At 37.2% G+C, this 25,837-nt stretch overlaps 1 protein-coding gene across 5 annotated transcripts; it reads left to right on the plus strand.

The window, feature by feature from the left end:
• The first annotated feature begins 307 nt into the window (after nucleotides 1–307).
• On the plus strand, nucleotides 308–25,569 carry LOC120426487 (retinol dehydrogenase 14). Of its 5 annotated transcripts, none has more exons than XM_039591252.2 (4): nucleotides 308–850; nucleotides 17,281–17,428; nucleotides 17,506–17,644; nucleotides 24,695–25,569. In XM_039591252.2, the coding sequence occupies exons 2-4, from the start codon at nucleotides 17,306–17,308 to the stop codon at nucleotides 25,432–25,434; spliced, it is 1,002 nt and encodes a 333-aa protein (XP_039447186.1). In that variant the 5' UTR covers nucleotides 308–850; nucleotides 17,281–17,305; the 3' UTR covers nucleotides 25,435–25,569. The 5 variants fall into 5 exon arrangements, with proteins under 5 accessions (XP_039447186.1, XP_039447185.1, XP_039447189.1 ...); XM_039591251.2 differs by lacking the exon at nucleotides 308–850 and adding an exon at nucleotides 5,260–5,418; XM_039591255.2 differs by lacking the exons at nucleotides 308–850; nucleotides 24,695–25,569 and adding exons at nucleotides 5,260–5,418; nucleotides 17,926–18,724.
• The last annotated feature ends 268 nt before the right edge of the window (nucleotides 25,570–25,837 follow it).

Below are 25,837 nucleotides of genomic sequence, written 5' to 3' on the forward strand. Positions count from 1 at the left end.
GATGTTTCCTAAATGTGGAAATAACCTTTTAAGAAATCATTAAACTTTGAAATTTTGTTTTCTACGCAAAACAGCAACATTAGAAACTAAGTTTCCCTGAAAAGTTTTTATTGCCTCAAACTCTCGCACAAACAGTGCATTCCAGCGGGTTCGCTTCCAATTGTAGTTGAAGTCTCTTTCCCTCCCAGCAATCCACCCAGTCATCCAGAAGTGGCGTACTCTTGTTGTCGTCGAAAGTCTACAAACCTGTTTTTCTCCTCAATTGCATTGTTGTTTCTGATGCAGTGATGCACACGTGTGTTATGCAACCGTTTTGCAACGTGGTGTGATTGTTTGGCTTCCGATTTCTCCTTTTCGATGCGCGATGGTTTCCACCAGATTTTGTACACTGGGAAGACATGGAGTGCACCTCCAGCTCTGCTCATTGTTTGGTGAATTAGTTTTCGAGCTAGTTTCTTAAGGCTGCTGTTGCTTCTACTGCACCTGACTCGATTCGTTAGCTGCAGTCGTGGTCGTGTGGTGCATTATTAAGGGCTTTGTTAATGAACCGAGGCCGGAGAGGGAATTTGCCTCAAGTTTAAGTTGCCATATTAACATCGGGGATTCCGTGCTGCCCGCCATCGTGGCTTTGTGCCCTTTTGGCTCTTCTTTGTTATACACGTCACTCCAGCTCCAACTTTAGTGTACTGTTGGCAAGCGAACCGATCGAAAGCATAGCTTTTTTGCTGCTGCTCCAAAATTGCTCGTGAAACTAGAACCAAGTTAATCAACAGCTCAATTGACGTACTATTATTTTGGAGGAACACATCGTCTTAGAGACAGGTCACAAGATGACCGCCCGCCGGATTTGGTGAGTAGTTAACTCTGCTGGGGGGGACGGGGAACGATCCGATGTTGACGATTTGTTGATCAATGTTTGCTTGATGTGTTTGATGTTGTTTGGTGCTTCTATTCGGTGCTGACGTCAACGAAAGCCGCTTCTCCGACGATGAAGTCAATTGGGTGCTGAACTGTTGTTGAACGATGATGGTTTTATAGCTTCTTGTGAAGCGTTTCGTGAATGTTACAAAAAATGGTCAATGGGATTTACCGAAATGATTAGATTAATTAGATGTTTATTGTTGGTGGCATAGTAATATGCAAAATATGCTTAATCATTACTCCTTCAATAAGAAAAATGTTATGTGTAAATAAGTTTACTCGAAAATTCACTAGGTACATACATTTGAATATTGTCAGACTGTGTATCTAAAAAATAGAGTAATTATTTTAAGGAGCCTTCGTTTATAATTGAGTTGGGTAAAAACATCTAAATTGAATTATAAAAAATAAATGCATAGAAAGAGAAAGCTGATAACCTACAGTTTGAGTAAATGGAATATTCCAGAAAATCTAAATTTGATTATAAAATATACAGTGGACTCTCTGGCTGTCGTTCTTCTCGATATCAATATTGCTCCAGCTGTCAATATATTTTTCAGTCCCTTCAGATTGATTGCTTGGTTTTTCCATTCTATAATTTGATAAATCCCGCTCTCAACGGTCCCTTAAATATCGACAACGAGAGAGTCCACTATATATGTAATAAGTAGCAATTTATCGCTATATCAATTTATATATATAGCGGAATTAAAAGGAACAACTCGTCTCTTTGTATTCCCAGTAATGCATTCTGCTAAAACGCTCAACCAAACCACAAATAGCAATTTATCCTTTCAATTAAATCAAAGGATAAGGATTTTTTTTAATTTTTATAATGTTCAAGCATATGGATCTTATTATTTTTGATAGGATTTTTTCGATGGGCCTTTCTAGCGAAAGCAAATTATGCAGATCTGGCCACCCTGCCTTAAGTTATGCTCACTTGAGTTTTATTATGTACATTTTTGAAGCCAAATCACTCACTTATCTTTATAAAAACTCTGCCAGAAACCAGCATCCGACCTATCTTTGGATAGGTAATTGAAATACGAAAATTTTAATTCGAAAAATCAAAAATTTCGAACATCTGGAAACCTTGTCCGAAGTTATGATCATGTATGTACTTTTTAAATCTGGATCTCCTCTGAGTTATCTGTATGACATTTTGTTACCGCATCCATCTACCGATCTGTCGTGGGATAGGTTATCGATATACGAGTCAGCAATTTAGAACATCTCTGAACAACCCTGTCTCATGTCATGCTTTTTGAAAATTTTGATGTTTAGAGCACTTTAAAAAAAAAAACAGTTTCAGTAAATGATTTTTATATTGTTTTAGGTGAGTTGCTCCATCCTGCATTTGTCGTGAGTCTTTTTGTAACATAGTAGGCTTACAAAATCTCTTTAAAGTGGATTGGTTTTTTTCTTTCAGTGTATTTTTTTCGGAAAGCCCGTCAAATTTCCTACAAGTTTGTCTTTTACCACTTTTTGATACGATACAACGGCTTCGTGATAAAGCAATATTTAAATTACGAAATATAAAAAAAATAAAACGCTCACGCCCTTCTCAAATGTCACTATCGAGTGTAACGGGTTCCATTTACTTATATAAGCGTAAGATAACATGTCTATAAAGTTTCATTGAAATCGGAGAGGGTCGGGTATTAACGATTTTCCTTTTTGACATGGGATTGCTCTTAAGTGATTATAATGTGATTTCTAAAGAATTAATAACTCAGATGAAAATTAATTCAGGATCATTTGTATGTTACATTTTTGTTTATTAGTGACGAAGGCAAAGGGGCTGAATTCCATAAAATTTCAAATTATTGTTGAACTATTATCCAACCGTCAAGGCTTATTTCTAGAACTATATTTCAAAAACATGTACACTCAAACCCCGATGGTTTGACACCAACTGTTGTCAAACAAACGGGGTACTTTTTAGTCTGACACCCCTTTTACACGGAGTTCATACACATTACCGAACGTTTGTTTTTATAGTGTGCGTGAGCACCGCGTAAAAAGTGACAGTTCGTCACTTTTGCCTTCCTCACTGAGGTAAGGCTATAATCCTGCTCTAAAATTGAACTTTTTATTTTAAGCTCGAAAACCTACCTTGATGTATACATATCGACTCAGAATCGAAAACTGAACAAATGTCTGTGTGTATGTGTGTGTGTGTATGTGTGTGTATGTGTATGTGTATGTGTGTGTGTATGTGTGTGTGTATGTGACCAATAATGTCACGCAGTTTTCTCAGCAATGGCTGAACCGATTTTGACCAAACCAATTGCATTCGGCTTGGTTTAGGGTCCCATACGGTGCTATTGAATTGTTTGAAGTTTCGATAACTAGTTCAAAAGTTATGTATAAAAATGTGTTTTCGCATATTTTCGGAAGTTGAATAAATGGCAGTAAACTGAACCAAACATCATCATATTATACATCGTTAGTTAGGTAATTGAAAGACCTTTCCAACGAGTCTAAAACATTGAAGATCTGGCAACCCTGTCTCGAGTTCTGACCACTTAAGTGATATTTATGTACTTTTTTTGTAGCCGGATCTCACGTAAATGTATGTAAACAACGTCCAAATCCATCATCCGACCCATAATTGGTTTGGTAATCGAAAAACCTTTCCAACGAGTCTAAAACATTGAAGATCTGGCAACCCTGTCTCGAGTTCTGACCACTTAAGTGATATTTATGTACTTTTTTTGTAGCCGGATCTCACTTAAATGTATGTAAACAACGTCCGGATCCATCATCCGACCCATCATTGGTAAGGTAATCGAAAGACTTTTCCAACGAGTCTATACATTGAAGATCTGGCAACCCTGTATCAAGCTATGACCACTTAAGATGCCACTTATGAGCACTTGAGTGATTTGTGTGTGTTTTTTTGTAATCCGGAACTTAACGAAATCAGACGAAATTTGTGTCCAAACCCATCATATCACATATCACCCATTGTTGGAAAAGAGTGAGGAAGACACCAACCACATAGGTGGATTAAGTTAGTTTTTAGTTTGACTTTGATCAACCAACGGGGTACAAACTAAAAAAGTGACGAACGAAAAAGTGACCGATCCCCGGGGGTTGAGTGTACTAGGATATGTGCTATAGCGCTTTGAAAAAATGATTGCGTTGAAAATTGATCCATAAACCCAGGGAAACCTTAAGAGAACATACAACCTCGGATACTTGGATTATGTTTAGCCGAAATTAGAGAATTTTTATGTTTGGACTTGAACCGACTTTTTAAATAAGCATTCTGTCATTATATCATCTTAGATATCGGTAAACTTCTTGATCCCGTATAACAACATAAACCAAGATTTCAGTATGGACAAAAATCAATTAATCGATTGTTGGATTTGCCTTGAACAATCTCTTCTTGCAAAGTTACTGAGCCACATGCACATGCACAATCCTAGATTGCAATTCGATGCAATCCATCTGTTTTACCATTAAATTGTCCTTGTATAATGTCAACGTACCAGTTCAAGGCAATGACATCTTGAGTCTTGGATTTCCGTAAGGGTTTTAATTCAACGTTGATTTAGTGTTTTAAATCTTTTAAATTTGTTTGGGAAATGTGCATATTTTTTTACTGAAGCACGATTTACTTTAAATGGATAAATGCTCTGTACTCCACTCACAAATTAACACAAATATTGTCTCCAGCTCGTAAGATTTGCTGCACCAATTGAAATGATAATTCCTCCAAGTTCTCCCAGAAATAACTATACCACTACATTCAAAGAATTTACAAACTAGTGTCCAGACCGGACACCGAAGCACACAACCGGTGTGCTATCCGTCAAGAGCTGAGTTTAATATTCATTTATCATTGAGCCATACCTCACCCGGTCCGCAAATAGTGATTGTTTGTGTGAATTCGTCTTCAAATAGAGCTTCAGAGACAAGTGGATTATGCATATACGGAACCATTTTTTTTTGAAATATATTATTCTTTTATTTTGTTTTGTTTTATGCAACATAGCAATTTTTTTCTAAAGCAATTTTAAGGATTTTTATTTTTTCGAAAAATTATTTTTTATATTAATTTTGAATAAGTTGACTTTTATTTAATGATTTGTTTTTGATATTTTATTATCGTGTTACATCAAATGATGTTTTCAAATATTTCATTTGATAATCATTTGAATAATATTTATTTTTTACGAATATTTTATTTACTTTTTGAAAAGGTCTGCTCTATTTTCTATGATCATCTCCCGCGTCCAAAGACCGCTCATAAACCCTAAAAAAATGCCGCGTTGAGATGAACGTGAACTTCAGCGAACGGTTTACTTTGGCGTGCCACTTGGCCTGGCCGCCACAGTTTGGTGTCCGACGTCGTTGGGTTAGCACGTGCAAGCGCGGGAAGCAAAACCGTCGAGCTTAAGTCGCGTTCGCGTTTCCTTTGAGCGTTTTTCGGAGAAGACAAGTGATTTTGATTAGTGAAATTGTGAATTATTTTTTTGTGAGGTTAGTATGGGAAATTGATTGAAGTTTAATTATTTTATTGGATTCAAAAAGAAGTGCAAATTTTACCGAAGCAATAAACCGTCAATCAGAGTTCTCCCAAATTGGGTCAGTTTGTAGCGCTTTCACGTTGTAAATCACTTACAAAGCTACACGAAGTTCACCTGCAGCTCCAAAAGTAAAAAAACAAAATTTGGCATTCGGCATACTGCTGCGGGCCAAACTAGGTGAGGCTTGAACTTGACCGCGGGTACTGCTGGCACGTGGAGAAAGTATCGTGCTGCTTTTGTCGTTTCTTTTTCGTTCAAATTTCGAATTTACATACATTTCTCCGCTTCTCGTGGCTGTGATTCAATGCAAAGAGGGTAAGCATAGTTGATGTGAACGCTATTGGAACCGTTGACGTCGTGTGACAGCTTTACAGCTGCTGTATTGTGAATCAAAAGGAACAAAAAAAAAACTGCCAGCAAGTGCAATGACTTTATAATCATCAAATGCAGTGTAAAATCTAAAGGAGAAAATTGTGTTACCTGAGAAGAGCTGGAAGACAATGAGAGGAAATTTTTGTGAATCACACAGTCAGTGTCGCAGCGTTGGGAAAGACGTTATTCAGGTGTTGTGCCACGTGTGAAGTGAGGACTGAACAGTGAATAGATGTAAACTGGATGGATTAGGGCTCTTAAAGTTCTGCTAAACAGTGGTTTGTGATACATGTGTTATTAAAATTTTCAAATAATGAATGAACCGCACTGATTCTCTAATTAATTAAAATTTCAAAATGCACGTGACTTTGGATACCCCAAAGTTCATGCTTTCCCTTGAGTTGAGACTGCGCAGAAATTTTGTTGTTCGATGTTATTAATGCAAAAAATGCATTTCAGATGATTCGACTTATAATTTAATTTTTTTTTATTTTTCGGACCAATTTTGAAAAGGGGCGACATAAACTTTGAAAGATGTTTGCAACGGCCTTTAAAATGGATCTTTAAAATTGATCACTGCTGAGCAATTTCAGCTCAAATCAGGAATTTTTCTGGTACTTTTGTACACGACCCTCTCCGATTTCAATGAAACTATTTAGACATGCTATCCTAGTCCTATATAAGTCATTTTTGTGTATATAGAGCCAATTGTACTCGAAAATGACATTTGAGAAGGGCGTAAGCTATTTAACTATTTTTGTTGTTCGTTATTTAAAAATTACTGTATCTCAAAGCCATTGCATCGTATCAAAAAGTGGTCGTTAAAAAACATCTAGGAAATTGAACGGGCTTTCTGAAAAAAAAAAGAAAAAAAAACACTGGAAGAAAAATACACGCCTCATTTATGAGATTTTTAAATTTTCAAGTTTAAAAGTGAAATTTAAAGGTGATGTCTCGATTTATTTTCGTTCATTTTTTTCAGAAAATAGCTTAAAATATTACAAAAAGACTCACGAAAAATTCAGAATGTTATGTCTCTCCTTAAAAAATTTACTTTTACTAACATCAATATTTTTGAAAACTGATAGTGGAAATCGATTTTCCGGACAATTTTACAAAAAAGTTTACATATTGACCAGTGTCCTGTGTCCAATTTTTGTGAAGATGCAGCGGTTTTAAGAATAAAAATGATGAAAAAATAGTTTTTTTGCTGGTTTTTGGCAATTTCTATATGACAGACTTGATTTTTCAGCCTCAAAAATATATTAACCGGAAAGCTCGTCCAACTTCCTATAAGTTTGCCTTTGACAGCTTTTTCATTTGACTTATTTTAATATTTACGTAAGCTTATTTACTATCCAGGTTTCTACCACACTGAAAGAAGTACAGTATTTTCAGTTATGATTAATGTAATAAAGCTAATAGCTGTAAGGCCATACATCCATCCTGCATTTTTCGTGAGTCTTTTTTTTACACTTTCGGCTATTTTCTCAAAAATATTGAACGAAAAAAAACTTTAAATTTAACTTTTAAACATGAAAATTAAAAAATCTCATAGAAACTGCGTGTATTTTCATTTAAGTGTATTTTTTTAGAAAGTCCGTTCAATTTCCTACAAGTTTGTCTTTGACCACATTTTGATACGATGGCTTCAAGATGCATTAATTTTTAAATTACAAAATTTAAAAGTATTTCAATAATTTACGCCATTCACAAAAATGGCTTATATAGGCATAGGAAAACAAGTCTAAAAAGTTTCATTGAAATCGGAGAGGGTCGAGTACAAAAGTAAGTGAAAAGTAACAGAAAAATTCCACAAAAAATGAGCAGGAATTGCTCTGCTGCGTGCTCCGTATGGGTTACTCAATGTACAGTGGTTCAAATCGAAAAATTAGGTGCAAATTGGAAGCGTCTTCAGTGCCTTAAGGAGAGTTTAGGCAAATGGTAAGGGGTTTGGCTGAAAATTAGGGTGGTTCACGATTAGGGTGTTTTCCCAGCAATATTTATAGGAATTTTGCCCTACTCTTCTTAAGAATGGCCACAAAAATACTCTAAAGGAGGTGATGAAATGTTGGGCAATGGGTTTTATCATTTAATTGGCAATCAACCATTTAAATTTGACTAAAATGGGGTTGCAGAGCTTTAATTTGGATTTTTTTTAAACATTAAAACATATTTTTATTAAATGATTAGGTTATTCAAAGTCCCATGCAAATTTAAGTTCTTCCCGATTTCCAGAAATGTATAACTTTTCACCAGAGGTCCATTCTTCAATGTTCCTAGAAGAAAATTTAGGAATTTTTCGATTTTTTTTTGTATGGAAATTAGTACTTAGAAAAAAAACTTAATCCACCCACCTTAGGTGTGACCTTTCGGTAATTGGTGCATTCCTCATATTAATCCAATTCATAATATAACATAACAATAACACTTAAGTTATTATAACTTAAGATAGGGCTGTCAGATCTTCAATCTGCTAGGTGCGTTGAAAATGTGTTTTGATCACCCATCCAAAGATGGGTTGCATGATAGATCCGGACAACATTTTCTTCAAAATATCTGAGATCTGGCCTAAAAAGTGTGTAAATAACACTTAAGTTCAAATATCTTTTGATAAGATTATCAGACCATCAATCTTTTCAGCTCATTGGATACTTAACATGACGGTGATTTTTTTTACAAAACCAGCCACCCTCTTCCGGATTTTCCTCGAGACGGTATTTTAGTATGACTTTTCAAGTACATACTTTACTAAACATCATAATAATCAAAAGTGACTTAGGGACCCCAAGACGGATCGAATGAGACCAAAATGGTTCAAAATCATAAATTCTGAGATTTCTAAGAAATAAATAATCTGTAAGGTTTGTAGTTGAGCAACATGGAGTTAAAATACATAAACTTTATTTTAATCAAAACAGCGCTCGTCATATTAAGTCCCACCAATTGCCGCGAATTGCCAAACCGTTTGCCGTTTTGTGTGATCAGAGTCGCGTCGCTGAAAAAGATAATGTAATTTTTTTGCCATTGTGGCCTATGGGAAACTTGGCCCTCTCCAGTGTCGCTGATGCCGTCTGTAGACCACAATGTCGTAATCGCTTAAAATATTATGATTTTCAAGGATTCGCAGAAGGCTGTTTTGAAACTGATTGCACAATTTTTGATGGGGGTGTTTGAAAATGAAGTAACTCACTGTAACCTCATTTTGAAAGATTGTCATAAGGTCAAGCCAATGTTAATTGATGTCATCAAGTCACGAGTTCAGTTGACTGCAACAACATGACACCAGATTCAAATCATTGTTGTCGATTGAAATCTGTAGCTTTGCCAAAGGGAGAATACATTCACTTGTAAGGGATTGTTTGTAAACAAGTAGATTAGAGAAACTTTTATGCCCACCTGTTTTCAAAATAAAATAGTCTTAACATGTCACACGAGATGGTCGTGATGTCTGAAAATTAGTTAAGGGTCTGTTTTGTTGTTCTTTTCTTCTTTTTTATTCTTCGTACTATCTAAGTCACATCAGCTTTAAAATGATTGGTCGTCTCTAAAGTTTGTACACAAGTGACGATATGTTTTACTACAGTTTTGTTTATGGATGATGCAAAACTCGATTAAATTCATTTAAGCAAATAAATTGAAGTGTTTTTTTTTGTGTCATTCCACCTTCAATTGTTATCGCTCACATAAAAGTTCTTTCACTTGAACAAGAGTTTGGTAATTTGTTGTCTGAGACAAGTTCCTAAAATTTAATGTTTCTGACAAAAACACCGCATTTCTTGTGTAAAAAAATACAAACATAAGGTCGTGTGCCTTATCCAATCTTTCCCCAAAAGCAAAAACATGCAAAACATGCATTTTTTTGCGCACAAGGTCACACGCGTGGTTCACGGATAAAACTTGTTTCCCCCCAGCAAATTCAAATGCCAAAAACCAGTTTTCCAAAAAAAAAAAAAATCTGCAAATTAAGGCCATCACCAGAAATCTGCTCCCTCGAGTCGGCCAGTTTGGAATCGGCGTTTGACGAGGTAAGAGACAAACCTTTTTTTCGGATTTTCGGATATGGCGCTCGTGAGGTTGTGTCACACTCCGATGGTGATTATTTGGGGACGGTTGTTTTTTTCTTCGGCAAATTAATGGCTGCTCGTTAAGATTGGCATTGGTGGATAGGTGATGTAATGTTCTTACAAGCCTTGGGCTTGAGTTTCGAAGCTTGATCATTGCTGTCGTAGTAAGTGGGTTGGGATAGTGACATCCTTGTGTGATGATCGAAGACAAAAGTTCAAGTATTTGTTTTGTTTCTAACCAGGGAACGTGGTGTACTGCCGCTCTAATCGAGTCCGTCCCATATGTAAACACTGCAAGCCGGGAAAAACGCATGTCAAATTTGTCCCGCCCATAAGGCTACGTGTTAGAATTTCATGAAAAAGTGGATTTTCTAGAACAAAGTACTAAATTTAATTGGTTTTTCTGATAGTTACCATCAGCGATACTCAACGGGGGTACCGGGCCTACTTGATTTACACGGCAGGGGGTACCAGCCTAGAAGAAGGTTGAGAATCGCTGGTTTACATGATTTCGAACCAAATTGCATCATTACATCAAAATTGACGAAATTACATATGAGACGGACTAGCTTCAAGCGGCAGTGTAGGGTTAAGCGTGATCAGCAGCGGTGGCATTTTTCGAGACGAGATTTGTCTGACCACGCCTTCCGTCGAAAGGGGAAGTAAATGTTGGCCCCGGTCTAACCTAGAGGTTAGGTCGTTAGCCCAGTCCAGGTGTAGGAGTTGTCTCCATAGGTCCTGTCTCAGTGGAGTCGCTGGTAGGCAGTTGGACTCACAATCCAAAGGTCGTCAGTTCGAATCCCGGGGTGGATGGAAGCTTAGGTGTAATAAGAGGTTTGTAATTGACACTACAGTCAAGCTTTCGGACAGTTAGTTTCGAGTAGGAATCTCGCAATCGAGAACGCCAAGGCAATGCTGTAGAGCGAATTATTGATTTGGTTGAAACTTCGTCTATACATTTTTTTTGACAGGGTTACATGCACCATCTTAATTGACGATAGGTTTCAAATCAAGAAATTGCATGGTACAGCTGATCCATTTACTACAGAATTGATTACGTTGAGCGCGTAATTTGCTCTTGTGAGTACAATTGCCATCGAATTCTAACGAATTGAGTCAAGTTGCCCACTTTTCCTCAACTACTTGAATGCATTTTTTCCAGCACTTATCTTCTCATTGCACTCAGCCACTTTTGCACATTTAAGCCCAATTATTCCCTGTTTGAGCCATTTTAAACATTGACTGGCGAATATCATTTTTCTAGATTCCTCCAATCCAATCCTTGCCAATTTTGATCGACGCAAAAGAACAAACCAAAGTTTTTGCAATCACCCCGGTTAAGTACGCTGTGTCAATTATCGTTTACACCTTCGAATGCCGGGGGATTTCTTGGCTAAGCATACACTTTGCAGACCTCTTCGCTAAGAGGTTGTTGTGTATTTTAAACGTTGTTAAAAAAAGTGCCACTTCAATAAATATGATCACTGTCTGGCGTGGAATATATGCTCGACGACCTACGTGAGGAACTCCTCCAACGGTCAAGGTTATCATTGGAAGCTGTTTTTTTTGCTATCGCAGAATCTTAAGAAATACCACAACGAAAAAACAGAGTAATTGTTGTGCGTGGAAGTTGAGTTCCTACTCCCTGAGGGGGGTGTTGATTGTTTGAAAACTGTCGCTCAAGTTTAGCGTTGAGGCGCGTGCTAATTGCACGTAGCCAATGTCCATTAGCCACGCGACGCCGACCTGTATGAGCAGAACACACGTGTTTGATCAAGACGACTCCTCGCACCTCAAGAGGGGGTTTATTCACGGATACGGTCATTTAGGCAAACATGTGTTCATCAGGCAATGTTGTACACTGGGGAAATGAATAATTGTACGTTTATGGTACGGTGAGCAGCATGTACTTGGCGTGAGAGATTTGAAACTGCCGGTAGTAGAACTTTGGGGCAGATTGATTACCACCCCTCAGTAGGATGAGGTGGGAGCACTCATGTTAGACTAATCGTCGCAAAAAGAGAACGGAAACGATATCAGATTGCAATTTGTTTGAGCTTGGTAGTCACACACACTTTTCTTTTCTTAGTAGGAAGCTGTCATATCTGAGAAACATTTTCCGAATAAGCAATTCTCTGAGTTTTCTGAGCAATCCTCTACGAAATCGGTCTGTTTTTAGAATTTTAATTTTTGTATTTTTTAATCCGGCTGAAACTTTTTTGGTGCCTTCGGTATGCCCAAAGAAGCCATTTTGCATCATTAGTTTGTCCATATAATTTTCCATACAAATTTGGCAGCTGTCGATACAAAAACGATGTATGAAAATTCAAAAATCTGTATCTTTTGAGGGAATTTTTTGATCGATTTGGTGTCTTCAGCAAAGTTGTAGGTATGAATATAGACTACACTGAAAAAAAAATGATACAACGTAAAAAATTTTTTTGGTGATTTTTTATTTAACGTTTCGTTACTAAAACTTGATTTGCAAAAAACACTATTTTTATTTTTTTTATATGTTTTAGGGGACATAAAATACATTTTTTCAGAAATTTCCAGATTGTGCAAAAAATATTTTATCGAGTTATGATTTTTTGAATCAATACTGATTTTTAAAAAAAATCGAAATATTGGTCGCAAATATTTTTCAACTTCATTTTTCGATGTAAAATAAAATTTGCAATCAAAAAGTACTTAAGAGGCAGTATTTGTAAATATTGCTCGGTTTGTTCTAGAGGTCGTATCGAGGTGCTCCGATTTGGATGAAACTTTCCGCGTTTGTTTGTCTATACATGAGATGAACTCATGCCAAATATGAGCCCTCTACGACAAAGGGAAGTGGGGTAAAACGGGCTTTGAAGTTTGAGGTCCAAAAAACCTAAAAAATCCTCAAATTGCTCGCATTACCGTAAAACTTCATCAATTCCAACTCTCTTTGATGCATTCGAAAGGTCTTTTGAAGCCCTTCAAAATGTGCCATAGACATCCAGGATTGGTTCGACTTTTTCTCTTAGCTTTTGCAAATTACTGTCAAACATTGATTTTTTTTAAACCTTAATATCTTTTTGCAACAGCCTCCAACACCCATACTCCCATAGGTCAAAAGATAGGTAATAACATGGACTATAAGCCTACGGTGTTAACTTTTTGGCCAATCGCAGTTTTTCTCATAGTTTTTCGATTTTTCTGGAACAAACATTTTACAACGTTAGTTTTTGGCCGGTAGGCCACCATAGCGGCACTTTTTGGTCTCAATTTTGTCATATTCGGAATCCTCGGACAATTTCACGTAAGTTAGTAGTATTGGAGTTGTAAATTTGATTTAAAAAATAATTAAATAAAACATTTTTGAAAAAAGAAATAGATCTTATTTACCCTATGATCATTACGTCAAATGCTGTATCAAGTAGGCGAAAACCTGTTTTACCCCTAATCCAACAAATTGTTATAAAATATTTTAATTCATTCTAAATGGCAATTTTTCAAATCAAATTTACAACTCCAATACTTCTAACTTACGTGAAATTGTCCGAGGATTCCGAATATGACAAAATTGAGACCAAAAAGTGCCGCTATGGCGGCCTACAGGGCAAAAACTAACGTTGTAAAATGTTTGTTCTAGAAAAATCGAAAAACTATGAGAAAAACTGCGATTGGCCAAAAAGTTAACACCGTAGGCTTATAGTCCATGTTATTACCTATCTTTTGACCTATGGGAGTATGGGTGTTGGAGGCTGCTGCAAAAAGATATTAAGGTTTTAAAAAAATCCTTTTTTGACAGTAATTTGCAAAAGCTAAGAGAAAAAGTCGAACCAATCCTGGATGTCTATGGCACATTTTGAAGTGCTTCAAAAGATCTTTCGAATGCATCAAAGAGAATTGGAATTGATGAAGTTTTACGGAAATGCGAGCAATTTTAAGATTTTTTAGGTTTTTTGGACCTCAAACTTCAAAGCCCGTTTTACCCCACTTCTCTTTGTCGTAGAGGGCTCATATTTGGCATGAGTTCATCTCATGTATAAACAAACAAACGCTGAAAGTTTCATCCAAATCGGAGCACCTCGATACGACCTGTTACACATTGGTGAAAAACTCGCTCTTAAGTGAAATTTTGATAAAGTGCCCCGTTTTCAAGTTAAGGCCAGTTTTAGGTTACTTTTTTAAAAATAGTCGCACTTTTTCATTTTTTAAAATTAGTGCACATGTTTGCCCACTTTTGCAAAAAATATTTTTGAAAAGCTGAGAAAATTCTCCATATTTGGCTTTTTTGAACTATGTTGAAACGACCCTTAGTTGCTGAGATATTGCCATGTAAGTGTTTAAAAACATGAAAATTGATGTTTTCCAAGTCTCACTCAAACAACCCACCGTTTTCCATCGTCGATATCTCCGCAACTAATGGTTCGATTTAAAATGTTAAAAAATGAAGCATACGTGAAGTTTTCCAATCTTTTCGAAAAAAAAATTTCAAAATTTTTGAATCAAGACTAACATTTCAAAAGAGCCAAATATTCAATATTACGCGGCGCCCTGAAAATCTTAGTTTTCATTTATAAAAAATCATATCTCGGATTTCTGTTAATAAACACTAGCCTGTCCCATTTTGAGGTCATGTCAAGGAATTTCAGGTGCTCACTTGTTAAATGATAGATTATGATGTTAGGAACAATGTTTTCTTAGACAAGAAAAAATAATAAAATACTTTCTCGCACCCCCTAGTCGATTTATTGAAAAAAGTCACTTTTTTGAACAAATTTTCTAAAATCGCTTGGAATCAATACAAAAAATGTTTCGATCAGGTGTGCATTATCTTCAAACGATAGGTTTTTGTCCATCGATTAAGATGCACAAAACTCAAATATCTCGGCTCTGGAGTGTCGAAATTGGATTTTCACAGAGGGAAAAATGTTCGCCATGAAATTACCTACGAGCTGCATGTATTGGTTTTACTGGGAAAAATAGGTTAACCTAAATTAAATGAGCATTTCTGAAAAAAGTTTCTAAAAAATGCGATTTTTTCGACACAAATCCGCCTGGGAGAGTCCAAAAACTTAAATTTTGGTCCAATATTAATAGTGCATCTTAATCGATGGACAAAAACCTATCGTTTGAAGATAATACACACCTGATCGAAACAGTTTTTGTATTGATTCCAAGCGATTTTAGAAAATTTGTTCAAAAAAGTGTCTTTTTTCAGTAAATCGACTAGGGGGTGCGAGAAAGTATTTTATTATTTTTTCTTGTCTAAGAAAACATTGTTCCTAACATCATAATCTATCATTTAAGAAGTGAGCACCTGAAATTCTTCGACATGACCTCAAAATGGGACAGGTTAATGAACACTCCTCCAATGCTTGAAAAGGGATCGATCACTGAACGGGATTGCTCGATATTCGATAGAGCTTTCTGTCAGCGATCATTTCCCAAAACGATATTTGATCGCTGACACACAACGCCTATCATGACCGTCATTGCTTGGCAACGGTCGGTGAACGTAAAACCGAAGACGAAACGAACGAAAAATGAGCACCACTCAAGCAGCCGCCCGAACGAGACAACGTGCTCTTTCTCTTTCTCTCGTTTTTGTCTCTCTCTTCCTAGTGTATGCTGCGTGGTGACAGAAATCATATGATTGCTATCATTGGAGAGATGATCGGAATCTCGGTAGAATGTCAAACGACCGCTCTCTAGTCGATTTTTCTCCTGGAGGGAAGTCAATGATTGTGTGAGTGTCTTTGCGTAGCACTCATTCCTTTGTGTGTGAAACGAACGAAAGCAGAATGTAGAAATCAGGTTGTCGTGGTGAAGACGATTGGAGTGCTCTGTCAGCTATCACAAAAAAGTCGAAATTTCGCAAGCCCTGCACTCCTCATATTTGAGTACCGAAATCCGGAATGTGACAAAAATATTTTTTCAGACATAGGCTCTTAGGTCCAGACACCGTTAAAAAGGTTCATTTGACCTTTTCAAATGTTAGGCTGGACTTTTCGATCTAAAGACTATTTTTCCTAGAAAGACCAACTTATCACCTTTCATTTGAGTTTAATCTAATCTAATCTAATCTAATCGAACACAAGCGCAGCCAGTCCGAAGAAAGCATCCTGGAAGAACTTGTGGTAAGATTACGCCTCAAGTCCTTTCTTGTCAATATTAATGATTACAGTACATCCGAGTTACCCCGAAAATGTATAGCAAAAATTAAAGCGGCCAGGCCTACTGCGTTGCATTAACCGCAGAGACAGATTCTGTGAACGGATCACATTTCACAGAATCATCAGGGGAGGAAGGATGCGTGGACATACCGTACCAAACGCTCCGAATCAGTTGTGGTGTGGTGTGTTAGTGTAAATTTGGCAGATAATAATATTTAGAGGCGGGGGGGGGGGGAGGTTGGGAGGTGGAGGAAATGAGGATAGGAAAAAGGGAAGGTGGGAAAGGGATAATATGGATATATCATTTGAACAATAGAATATTATATAAAATAAGGGAAAAAAAATCTTCTATCAAATAATGATAGATAAAATGGATAGATCTCACCAAATCAAGATTCAGATTCAACGATCCATAATAAACCTCCTTCACAAGCAAAATTCCGATCCATCGGCTTGGTAGATTTCGTAGGGATCGGAACCCAACATTCCAATTTCCTTGGAACAGCTTCCCGACGTCTTCAACGATATCCATACGAAAAGAAAGTAGAAATCCCTTCTGGACCAACACTCGGAAGACTTCACTCTTTCTGCAGAAATGTCCAGTTCTTCGCTTTGGCAGCTTACACCTCACAAAGTTTTACGCGGATGATGACATTACAACCAACTGTCAGAAAAGGCAAAATACGGATCTAATATCTGGTTTAGACACTTTAATTTTCTAAAATTTTCCTAGAAGGTTAATTTTTAATTCGAAAAAAAAACATGACGCAGCAAAAAATAATATCACGCCCCTTATCACCTTTCATTTGAGTTTAAGGCAACTAGAATCGGTTGAAATGGCGTAAACTTATGATTTTTTAAAAAATGTGTTTTTTGGTAAAAATGTCGAAAATTGCCACGTAGCACGGTGTAGGTCACCCAAATGGCAAAAAATACCGGTTAAATTATTTTGGTCAAGGAACCCCAGAAAATGTTTGAGCCCGATCGATTTTTAGTTTCCTGCCAAATGGAATTGCTGATTATTGAAAGTCTTTCAGTATGTTCGTAATGAACAAATTTAACAATAAATTTGAAAAGTAAATCAATTCAACTGAATTGAGGATCTGATAAGAAAATGCTTAGAAAAACAGTTTGAAGCATATAATATTTTTTTTTAATATGAATAGAAACCTGAAGTTTCTCTTCATAATTAATTTAAATTTCTCTCCTTTCTTCAATCTCTTACAGATTATCCCTCGCTTCTCTCTAAGCAATGTCACTGCTAGATTGGGACAGTCCCCTTAGCATCGTAGCGTTTGCCGTTACATCCGTAGCCGTTCTACTATCACTGGTCAAGTACTACTTGTACGTTACCTGCGGAAAGCTCACAACTAGCGTAAGTACCCATAGCTTTCTCGTGGTAATTAATCGGGGAGGATTAATTTCTTTTTTTTTTTCTCTTCTTTGAAACAGCGAAACATGGAAGGAAAAACCGTCATCATCACCGGCGCCAACTCGGGCATTGGCAAGGAAACTGCCCGGGATTTGGCCAAACGCGGTGCTCGCGTCATCATGGCCTGCCGGAACATGGAAACGGCCAAGGAGGCTCGAGGTAGGTTTTTGGCACCCTTTGGTTTTTGGTTTTTGGTTTTATGTTTGATGTGGTTTCGGAGGATGGTTTATGAGTTTTGGATGATTACGGACAAAATTACTAGAATAAGTGTAGATAAAGTACTCATCTGCAACACTCCCTTGTACAAAGAACTCGGAATGGAAGCCATGACCGCACCCGTCAACCCGGATAACCCCCCCTGTGTACAGCACTACGTAACGGGAATTCGTGTTCAAAGCACCGTATGATCCGCAGGAGACTGAACTAACTTCCATCCACAGATGAAATCGTCAAGGACTCCGGCAACGAGGCCGTCTTCGTGAAGAAGCTGGACCTCAGCTCGCAGGCTTCGGTGCGTGAGTTCGCCGCCGAAGTGCTCAAAACGGAGAACAAGCTGGACGTACTGATCCACAACGCTGGGTTTGCGCAAACCTTCAAGAAGACCAAGAGCGTCGACGGAATCGAGTTCACCATGGCCACCAACCACTACGGCCCGTTCCTGTTGACCCACTTGTTGATCGACCTGCTCAAGAAGTCCGCCCCGAGTCGGATCGTGGTTGTTGCCTCCGAACTCTATCGTTTCGCTTCGGTAGACTTAAACAACCTGAACCCACTCACCAGCATTCCGGCGATGCTGTACTACGTGTCCAAATCGGCGAACATCATGTTCACCCGGGAACTGTCCCGCCGTCTGGAGGGAACCAACGTGACCGTAAACTGCCTGCACCCGGGCATGATCGATTCTGGAATTTGGCGCAACGTCCCGTTCCCGCTAACGCTTCCGATGAGCATTATCAAGGCGTTCTTCAAGACTAACGCCGAGGGAGCCCAAACGACGCTCTATCTGGCCTGCTCGCCGGAAGTGGAAGGCATTAGCGGAAAGTACTTCCGCGACTGTAAGGAGGCCGGACTGACCAACGGAATTTGCGACATGGAGCGCGCCAAAAAGTTGTGGGAGGAGTCGGCGAAGATGGTGAAGTTGGGCGCAAGTGATCCGAAGATTTGAGAGGCGATTGAATTTGACTGATTGTCGTTGTTCTGAATAAAAAACATATTTTTTCCTAGTATTATTCTTCACTATTTTTCAGCGTTTCTAATTCTTAATTTGTACAACCTAGAGATGATCCTAACTAAAGCTCAATTAATCAATAACACCGACCAACAAAACTTCTGCGCAGACTCAGCTTGAGGGGAAGCTTGAACTTTGGGGTCCCCAGAATCACGTGCATTTTGATTTTTTCAAAAATAGTTTGTCTGGGCCGAACGGGTTTTCTCCAAAGTTTGTATGGAGAATTAGTGTGGTTCGGTTTTCCTACACATATGCAAGAGCGACGAACCGCCCTAATTTTCCATACAATCTATGGAGAAAAACCGTTCGGCCCCATTTTGTCATTTTTTGTCAGTGTAATTAATTTACAACTGCAATTACTATCTGGAAATTTCTGGCTGAATTATGACTAAACAATAATTTGCATTGTGTTGTTACAGCATGCCACAGTCAAGATCTACCCCAGGTTGGCCAAACGAATACAGAATGAGATTGTTCATATTGATCACATATTTATGTCATTTGATTTATGGTGATATCTTTGTTTTTGATTAATAGTTTGAAGATTTGCGAAATGAACGAAAGATTGAGAATTAGGCTGAGCTTGGTAAACAACAGTTCGATATTTTTGTAGTTGATTTTGTATTCAAGTCATTGTGGGTTCATATACAGTCATCCCACATATTCGGACACAAATGCGGAACACTTTTGTGATAATTTGTCAATAGCATGCCAAATGCAGCTTTTCTCTCGACCCTACTATTTTTAGGACCTTTTTTTGACAATGTTTTGCTATTTCACTAGTAAAAGTAGTACTTTTTGAACAAAAAACTTCACTTCAAGATTATTTTATCCAGAGCAGCAAAACACTGCCTTTAAATTGCCTGTTCCATGATTGTGGGATGTTATTGTGCCTCTCACAATTGTGGATCACCTGAATTTAACTGATATTTTCACAAAAAAAGTTATCAGACCATGTATAAAACATCACTAAGCTTGAGTCAAACTGGTTGCAGTGTGTGAAGTCATTATTTTGTTACAAATATGTACTCCTGGAGAGATCCAAAGTTTGTTTACATCCGTAAGAAAAAAGTGTTCCGAATTTGTGGATTTCAAGGGTCAAAGTTTTTCTTCAAAGACATGCTATAAAAGTTAAAAATTTGCAGTTGTTCGAAACAGCATTCGAAAGATCGCATGAAAAGCTTTCAAATGAAGGTATAAGCGAATCATTTAGTTCAATTACCGATTTGCTATGATTTTTTGATAATTGGCCGATCTGTAAACTGTTCCGAATATGAGGGATGACTATATTGTGGGTTAGGAAATAAATCTAATTTTTACGGCGTCTTATCTGACTCAACGTTTCGCAAACTTATCAACTTTAGTTTTGAGTGTAGAGACATGTTGTGTCAAACTAAATAGCATCAGCGCTTGATTGTTTCCATCGGAGATTTTGAACGTTTTGGATGATGATGTTTGTCTTTTCTGCAGGTTAAAATAGTACATATTTTATATTGTTTTTTATAAAATGAACAAAAAATGTTGGTTCATCCACCGACATAAATTTTCATCAACCAAAACAAGATAGAAGAATCACAACAAACTTGTCTTCCACACTGTTCGAATAATATCAAATTAAGCTTGACAGAAAAAGGCGGAGAGAAAAAGTGCGGCGAGAGTGGAAATCGCTCGATTCGGTTTAGTGCCAGAGCGACAATATTTTGAAATGTGTCCAAAGTTAATTAGGGGCCTTCCATAAACCACGAGGACACTTTAAGGGATAAATACAAGCAGAAAAACGTTTTGTAGGAGGTTTGACTTAAAAAAAGTTGAATGAAATCATCAAACAAATTTCGATCAAATGTTGAATCTACCTGGTTCAAAGAGCAAATTACTTCTGACATTGCAACTTAATAAGCCAATATTGGATCCCATACGGTACGCAGCCTAGGCGTACTACGTGAATATAATGCGCGTATGATATACATGCTGATATTTAGTACAATATTATGATAAGCCATAAGCGATATACTCGAAGTGATTAACCCCTAGATCTGGTTCCATAATAGTCTCTTGTTGTTATGAATAGCTTGCATTGACATTTAGCGTTTATTCAGCAAGATTGTGTGTATTTTTTCATTCAACCAAATGTTTTCTTGACTTAACATTACAATATTTTCGCGCGTGTACTGTCTATGTTCGCATAAATGTCCCATGTACACTTTGGTCAGTTTTGAGTTAAATATTGAAATAACTTGGTTTATTGATTTACTTTAAGCTGAGCTAATAATATTAACCACTTTGTTCCATAGATTTGAAAATTAACGACAGGTTTGTTTGTCCCAACCGAAAAATGTTCAAATATGGGTCCCATCGTGAAAATGCTCACAAACATGTCCCTCTCAGAAAAAATATGTGCTGGACTCACCTTTCTGTCTGCTCAAAACTGTTTTTTTTTGCATCGTATCCTTAACTAGGCAATCTTACACTATTCTAACCACAATAATGTTGATACAATTCTCTTCAGATGCAGTTTTAAACTAGTTTTATCCATATTTTAAAAATCCAACTTTTGCCATTTTGGGAGGAAAAAGTTGTTTACTTTTGCGGGTTACCTAGGTAGCATACTTCGATCGGGCTGGTATGCGAACATTTTGATGAACTATGCAGAACATATTCACACACCCGGTCCCATCCTGAAAACTTTTTCAAAAAAATGGCAATAAATCTATCCAATAATCAAAACCAACTTAACAAAAATATAACTGGAAGCATCAGTGAGATCCCTGTTAGATGAATTTTCAGTGGAATTATCATATATTTGAACTTAACAACAAATACTTTTTCAAACTTCCAAGCTCGATTTCTCAACTTGCTGAAAATGCATATGGGACATTTATGCGAACATGGGCAGTGTAGGGCTTGAAAATTATTGCTTCTAGTATTTTCCAGGCCTTTTCAAAACTTTTGCGTTTGACGTAACAGTTCATGTTATTAAAATATTAATCTTATGACAACAACCATACAAGTGCCATCAAAGTGTCCCCGGATCACGGTACTAAACAATACGTATCATTGTTTAGTGGCTCTCAGACTGACAGTTGCGATCGGAGTTTTGTTGAGTATAACAAGTGTATTGTTCGATCCACAAACTAAGGTAATTGAATACAGCTTAACAAACAAATTTGGATGACCCAATTAAAGTTTTTTGACTGCCACAGACCATTTATTTCAAGCATTTTTATTGACAAACCGTGCATACCCTTGTTCCGGTTTCAATGGAAAAACTTACATAAACTATTTACAAATCCGGGTTCAAAAGATAACAAAATTTAGAAGTCAACAAATCGACGCCAGTGCGTTCTTTTGTACTAAGCTTGCTGGGATTCTGAATGTTATCATCATTTAAAATACGTTTTATTTACTGAGAACATTAAGATAGAACATTCGAAAAGTCTGATGTTTGGCACTATGAAAGAAGGGCTCTTACTATTTCTGGGTGATTCGAAATATTTCGTGGGGGTTTAAAGCAACTTTTCGATTTTACAGGATATTTCTTTAGCTAAATCGATGAAAATCGATGGATTCGTGTAAATATTTTTCAAATTTCTCATGAATATGAGATCTCAACTCGAAATTTTTCACTTTTTCTCGAAATATGTCTCGTATGATATTAAAACCTGCCCCAAACTTAAATATTATAACAGAGTCGGATTGGAAATTAAATTTTCTGCAAGAAGTGACTATAGTAATCCAGTCAAACTGTCATATGTTACGTGATGTTGCATCGGAGTCAGAAATAGCGAAATTTTGATTTTTCATAAAAATCGATCAATTTACCCTTCAATTTACCGATTATTACCACGTTTTCAATAAGATTCCGCTTGAAAATTGTAAAAAAATTGATTAAAAACCGTCAAATTCAAATTGAGATATCTAAAAATAGACACCGATAGACACGGATATATATTCAGGAAATGTAGTTGAAAGTGAGTAACTTCAGGTGCATTGTTCGGTTTTGCGCCAAAATGCGCCATTTTGAAAACATAGCAACTTGAAAATAGGCTCAAAATCACTTAAAAATGGTTATAACTTCTCAATAAAGGCTCAAAACATTTTGCTGTCTTCGGCAAAGATGTGTAATTTTATGTCTTAAACAACTCTCCAGAACATAGTAGGCCGCTAAAATGCTAACATTTTGTGTTATCACAACAACAACTCTTCCGAAGACACCATTTCGCTAGGACGTCAAATAAAGGAGTTATCAATTTATTCCACTTAATTTTGCCATTCCGAACACTGTGCATTGGGTCTGGGGGTGAGGTTGGGTCATACAAAAATGCTTAAATTTGAATGACCCAATCTCACCCCCCGGATTGAATGTCTCTCCGGATGACGGTATTATAAATATTTCTAATGGTTATTCTAGCCGTGATTGATGATAGGAACAATAAAACAACGAATACATAATTAAATTGTAAGACCTATCAGCCAAAACGTGTCGTTTTAGTCGCTTGCGAGTGTGTCACATACATTTATCGATTTTCAGTGTTTTTTTTCTGAAGAATATATATGACTAAATATTTTTGTATACCACACAAAATGTGCTCGAACCTCGAGACGATTAGACTCGAAATCGAGTCTTCTCACTGAGAAATGACATGATGGAGAAATGATTTCACGTAAACCACGTAAACATAGCTGAAGATGACTCACTGCAGTTTAAACCATTCCTAAAACATTTTGTCATTAAAAGTTTTCAACTTTTGTTTGCATAGTTTTTGTCTAGTCATGAATGTATCAACTTTTCTTTATATTTAAATATATTTAAAACTCGCTAAAAGTTATAAACACATGCGTTCAGGTTTTTTGGGGAATTCATGTTTCTTACAGGTAATAGATACCCAAGTAACATTTTTTTTTCAGGAGTTCTACAAGCTCTTCTCTTCAAAACTTCTTCAGAAGTTTGGAAGAGTACTTGAAGAGAGTTTTATCCTACCGCGGTCCAAACTGCTATGCTGTAGTTATCTTGAAGAGCTCTTGTAGAACTCCTGAAAAAAAAAACGTTACTTGGGTATTTAGATGAATCAGAAACATTTTATCAAGATTTCTTCAGCATTTGAAAGGGAATCAAGTTACCCATTATATTGTATAATGCTGTTTTAGAAAGTTAAAAAAAACTTTTGATAAATATGCTTAAAAAAATCATTGAAAATGTGAAGTAACAATAAATCATAATAACCTTGCTAAGCTCAGAAAGAGGAACACTTGAAAAATGGAATTGAAACCATAACATGAAGCCGGATGAAACATTAAAAACGAAGTGCAACGTGTTGAAAAAAGAACCATTTTTTCTTTTGCGGATGCATAAATGAAGGCGTTTCAAAATAAATTGGAGCTATCAATTTAATTTTCTGAACGTCTTGCGATTAATGTAAAGCTGTCCACAATTGAAACCATTATCACTCCAGAACCCGTTTAAAGTTTCATACAACGATCGAAAATTTGCTTCTAAAATACTTACAAACTACAATTCTTGTGATATTTATGCAGTCATTCCACAATTTGAAATACTCACAAATAAGCAGAAAGCAGTTGTTTGTTTTTTTAAATACTAAATTTCAAGATTAGTTTATCACGATCAGCTAAACACTGTTCCCAAATCGACTACAGAAACCCAAAATAGGACCAAAGATCCAAATGACCCAAAAATAATAATTTCCAAACCTAACCATCATCAAATTTTCCCATCATTAACTAAATTTTTTTGTTGAAAAAACAGGCTTTGTGCTGATATGATAAAATAATGGATTCATGTGAAATCAGCAATACGTTTAATGCACTTTTTTAGTACATTTATAAGATTGAATATCAAAGATAATCTTACAACTTTTTAACTAGGTCTTTACGAGTTTTATAAATGATTGAATTTATGCTAGTAATTTTCCAAAAATTAAAAAATAACAATTATTAACATCAATTAATGGTCTTCCACTCAACAGAGGAAATTATGGGCGAAACCAACAACAATAACCTCATCCTGAAAAATATCGACGTCAGCTCTCTGGCCTCCGTCCGTAAATTCGCCCAGGACATCATCGCCACGGAACCAGTCATCGACGTCATGATCCACAACGCCGGAGTGGCGCAAGGCTTCAACAACAAATCAACCGCTGACAACCTCGAGTTCACGATGGCCACCAACTGCTTCGGGCCATTCCTGCTGAGTCACCTGCTCATCGATCTGATCAAAAAGTCCGACCAGGGTCGCATCATCTTCGTGTCCTCCAAACTGTACCGATTAGGGTACATCCGGCGCGACCTGAGCAACCTGAACCCGCTCAAGTACTTCTCGCTGTTCCCGGTGCAACTCTACAACCAGTCCAAATTCGTCGAGATCATGTACACCCAGGAGATGGCCCGTCGTCTGGCCGGAACGCGCATCACGGTCAACGCCCTGCACCCGGGAGTGGTGGACACCGGAATCTGGCGAAATGTCCCCTTCCCGCTGAGCATACCCTTCAAGCCGATCCAGATGTGCTTCCGGACGCCGAAGGAGGGAGCCCGCTGTACCGTGTACGCTACTATCACCCCAGAACTGGAGACTGTTAGTGGCAAATACTTCCGCGGATGCAAGATCGAGGAGCTGCACAGCCGAGTTGAGAACAAGGAGATGCAGCAAAAGGTGTGGGAGAAGACTTGCGAGTTGGTGCGGTTGACACCGGAAGATCCTAAGATTTGAGCAAATTGGGAGGATCGTTAGGGGCGATTTTTCGGGTTCTGATACTTCATCATTACACTTTCTCTCAGGTTCTATGCCATAAAATGGTACAAACAGTGAACAATTTTCTTCTAATAAATAAGATTTAAAAATTTTAAGTACTCTATTTATTTGATGTTGAAGAAAACACCTTCGTAGTGGAAATAGATTTGAAGAGCAAACACGTACGATTTGCATAAAAGACACGAAAAATGTCTGAACAAATTTACAGCACGAAACTCCATCTCCGGAAATCAGACCTCGACCCGCGCTTTCCTCAGAGTACCAGAATGGACAGATCAACTTTGTCCCTGTCATGGGATATCCTGCTAAATTTGACTTTTGCAATAGTTTCTCTCCTCTAGGAGTTTAAACTGTGTTGCAG

Source organism: Culex pipiens, chromosome 2, assembly GCF_016801865.2.
Source record: "Culex pipiens pallens isolate TS chromosome 2, TS_CPP_V2, whole genome shotgun sequence".
In the NCBI taxonomy this organism is placed as follows: domain Eukaryota; kingdom Metazoa; phylum Arthropoda; class Insecta; order Diptera; family Culicidae; genus Culex; species Culex pipiens.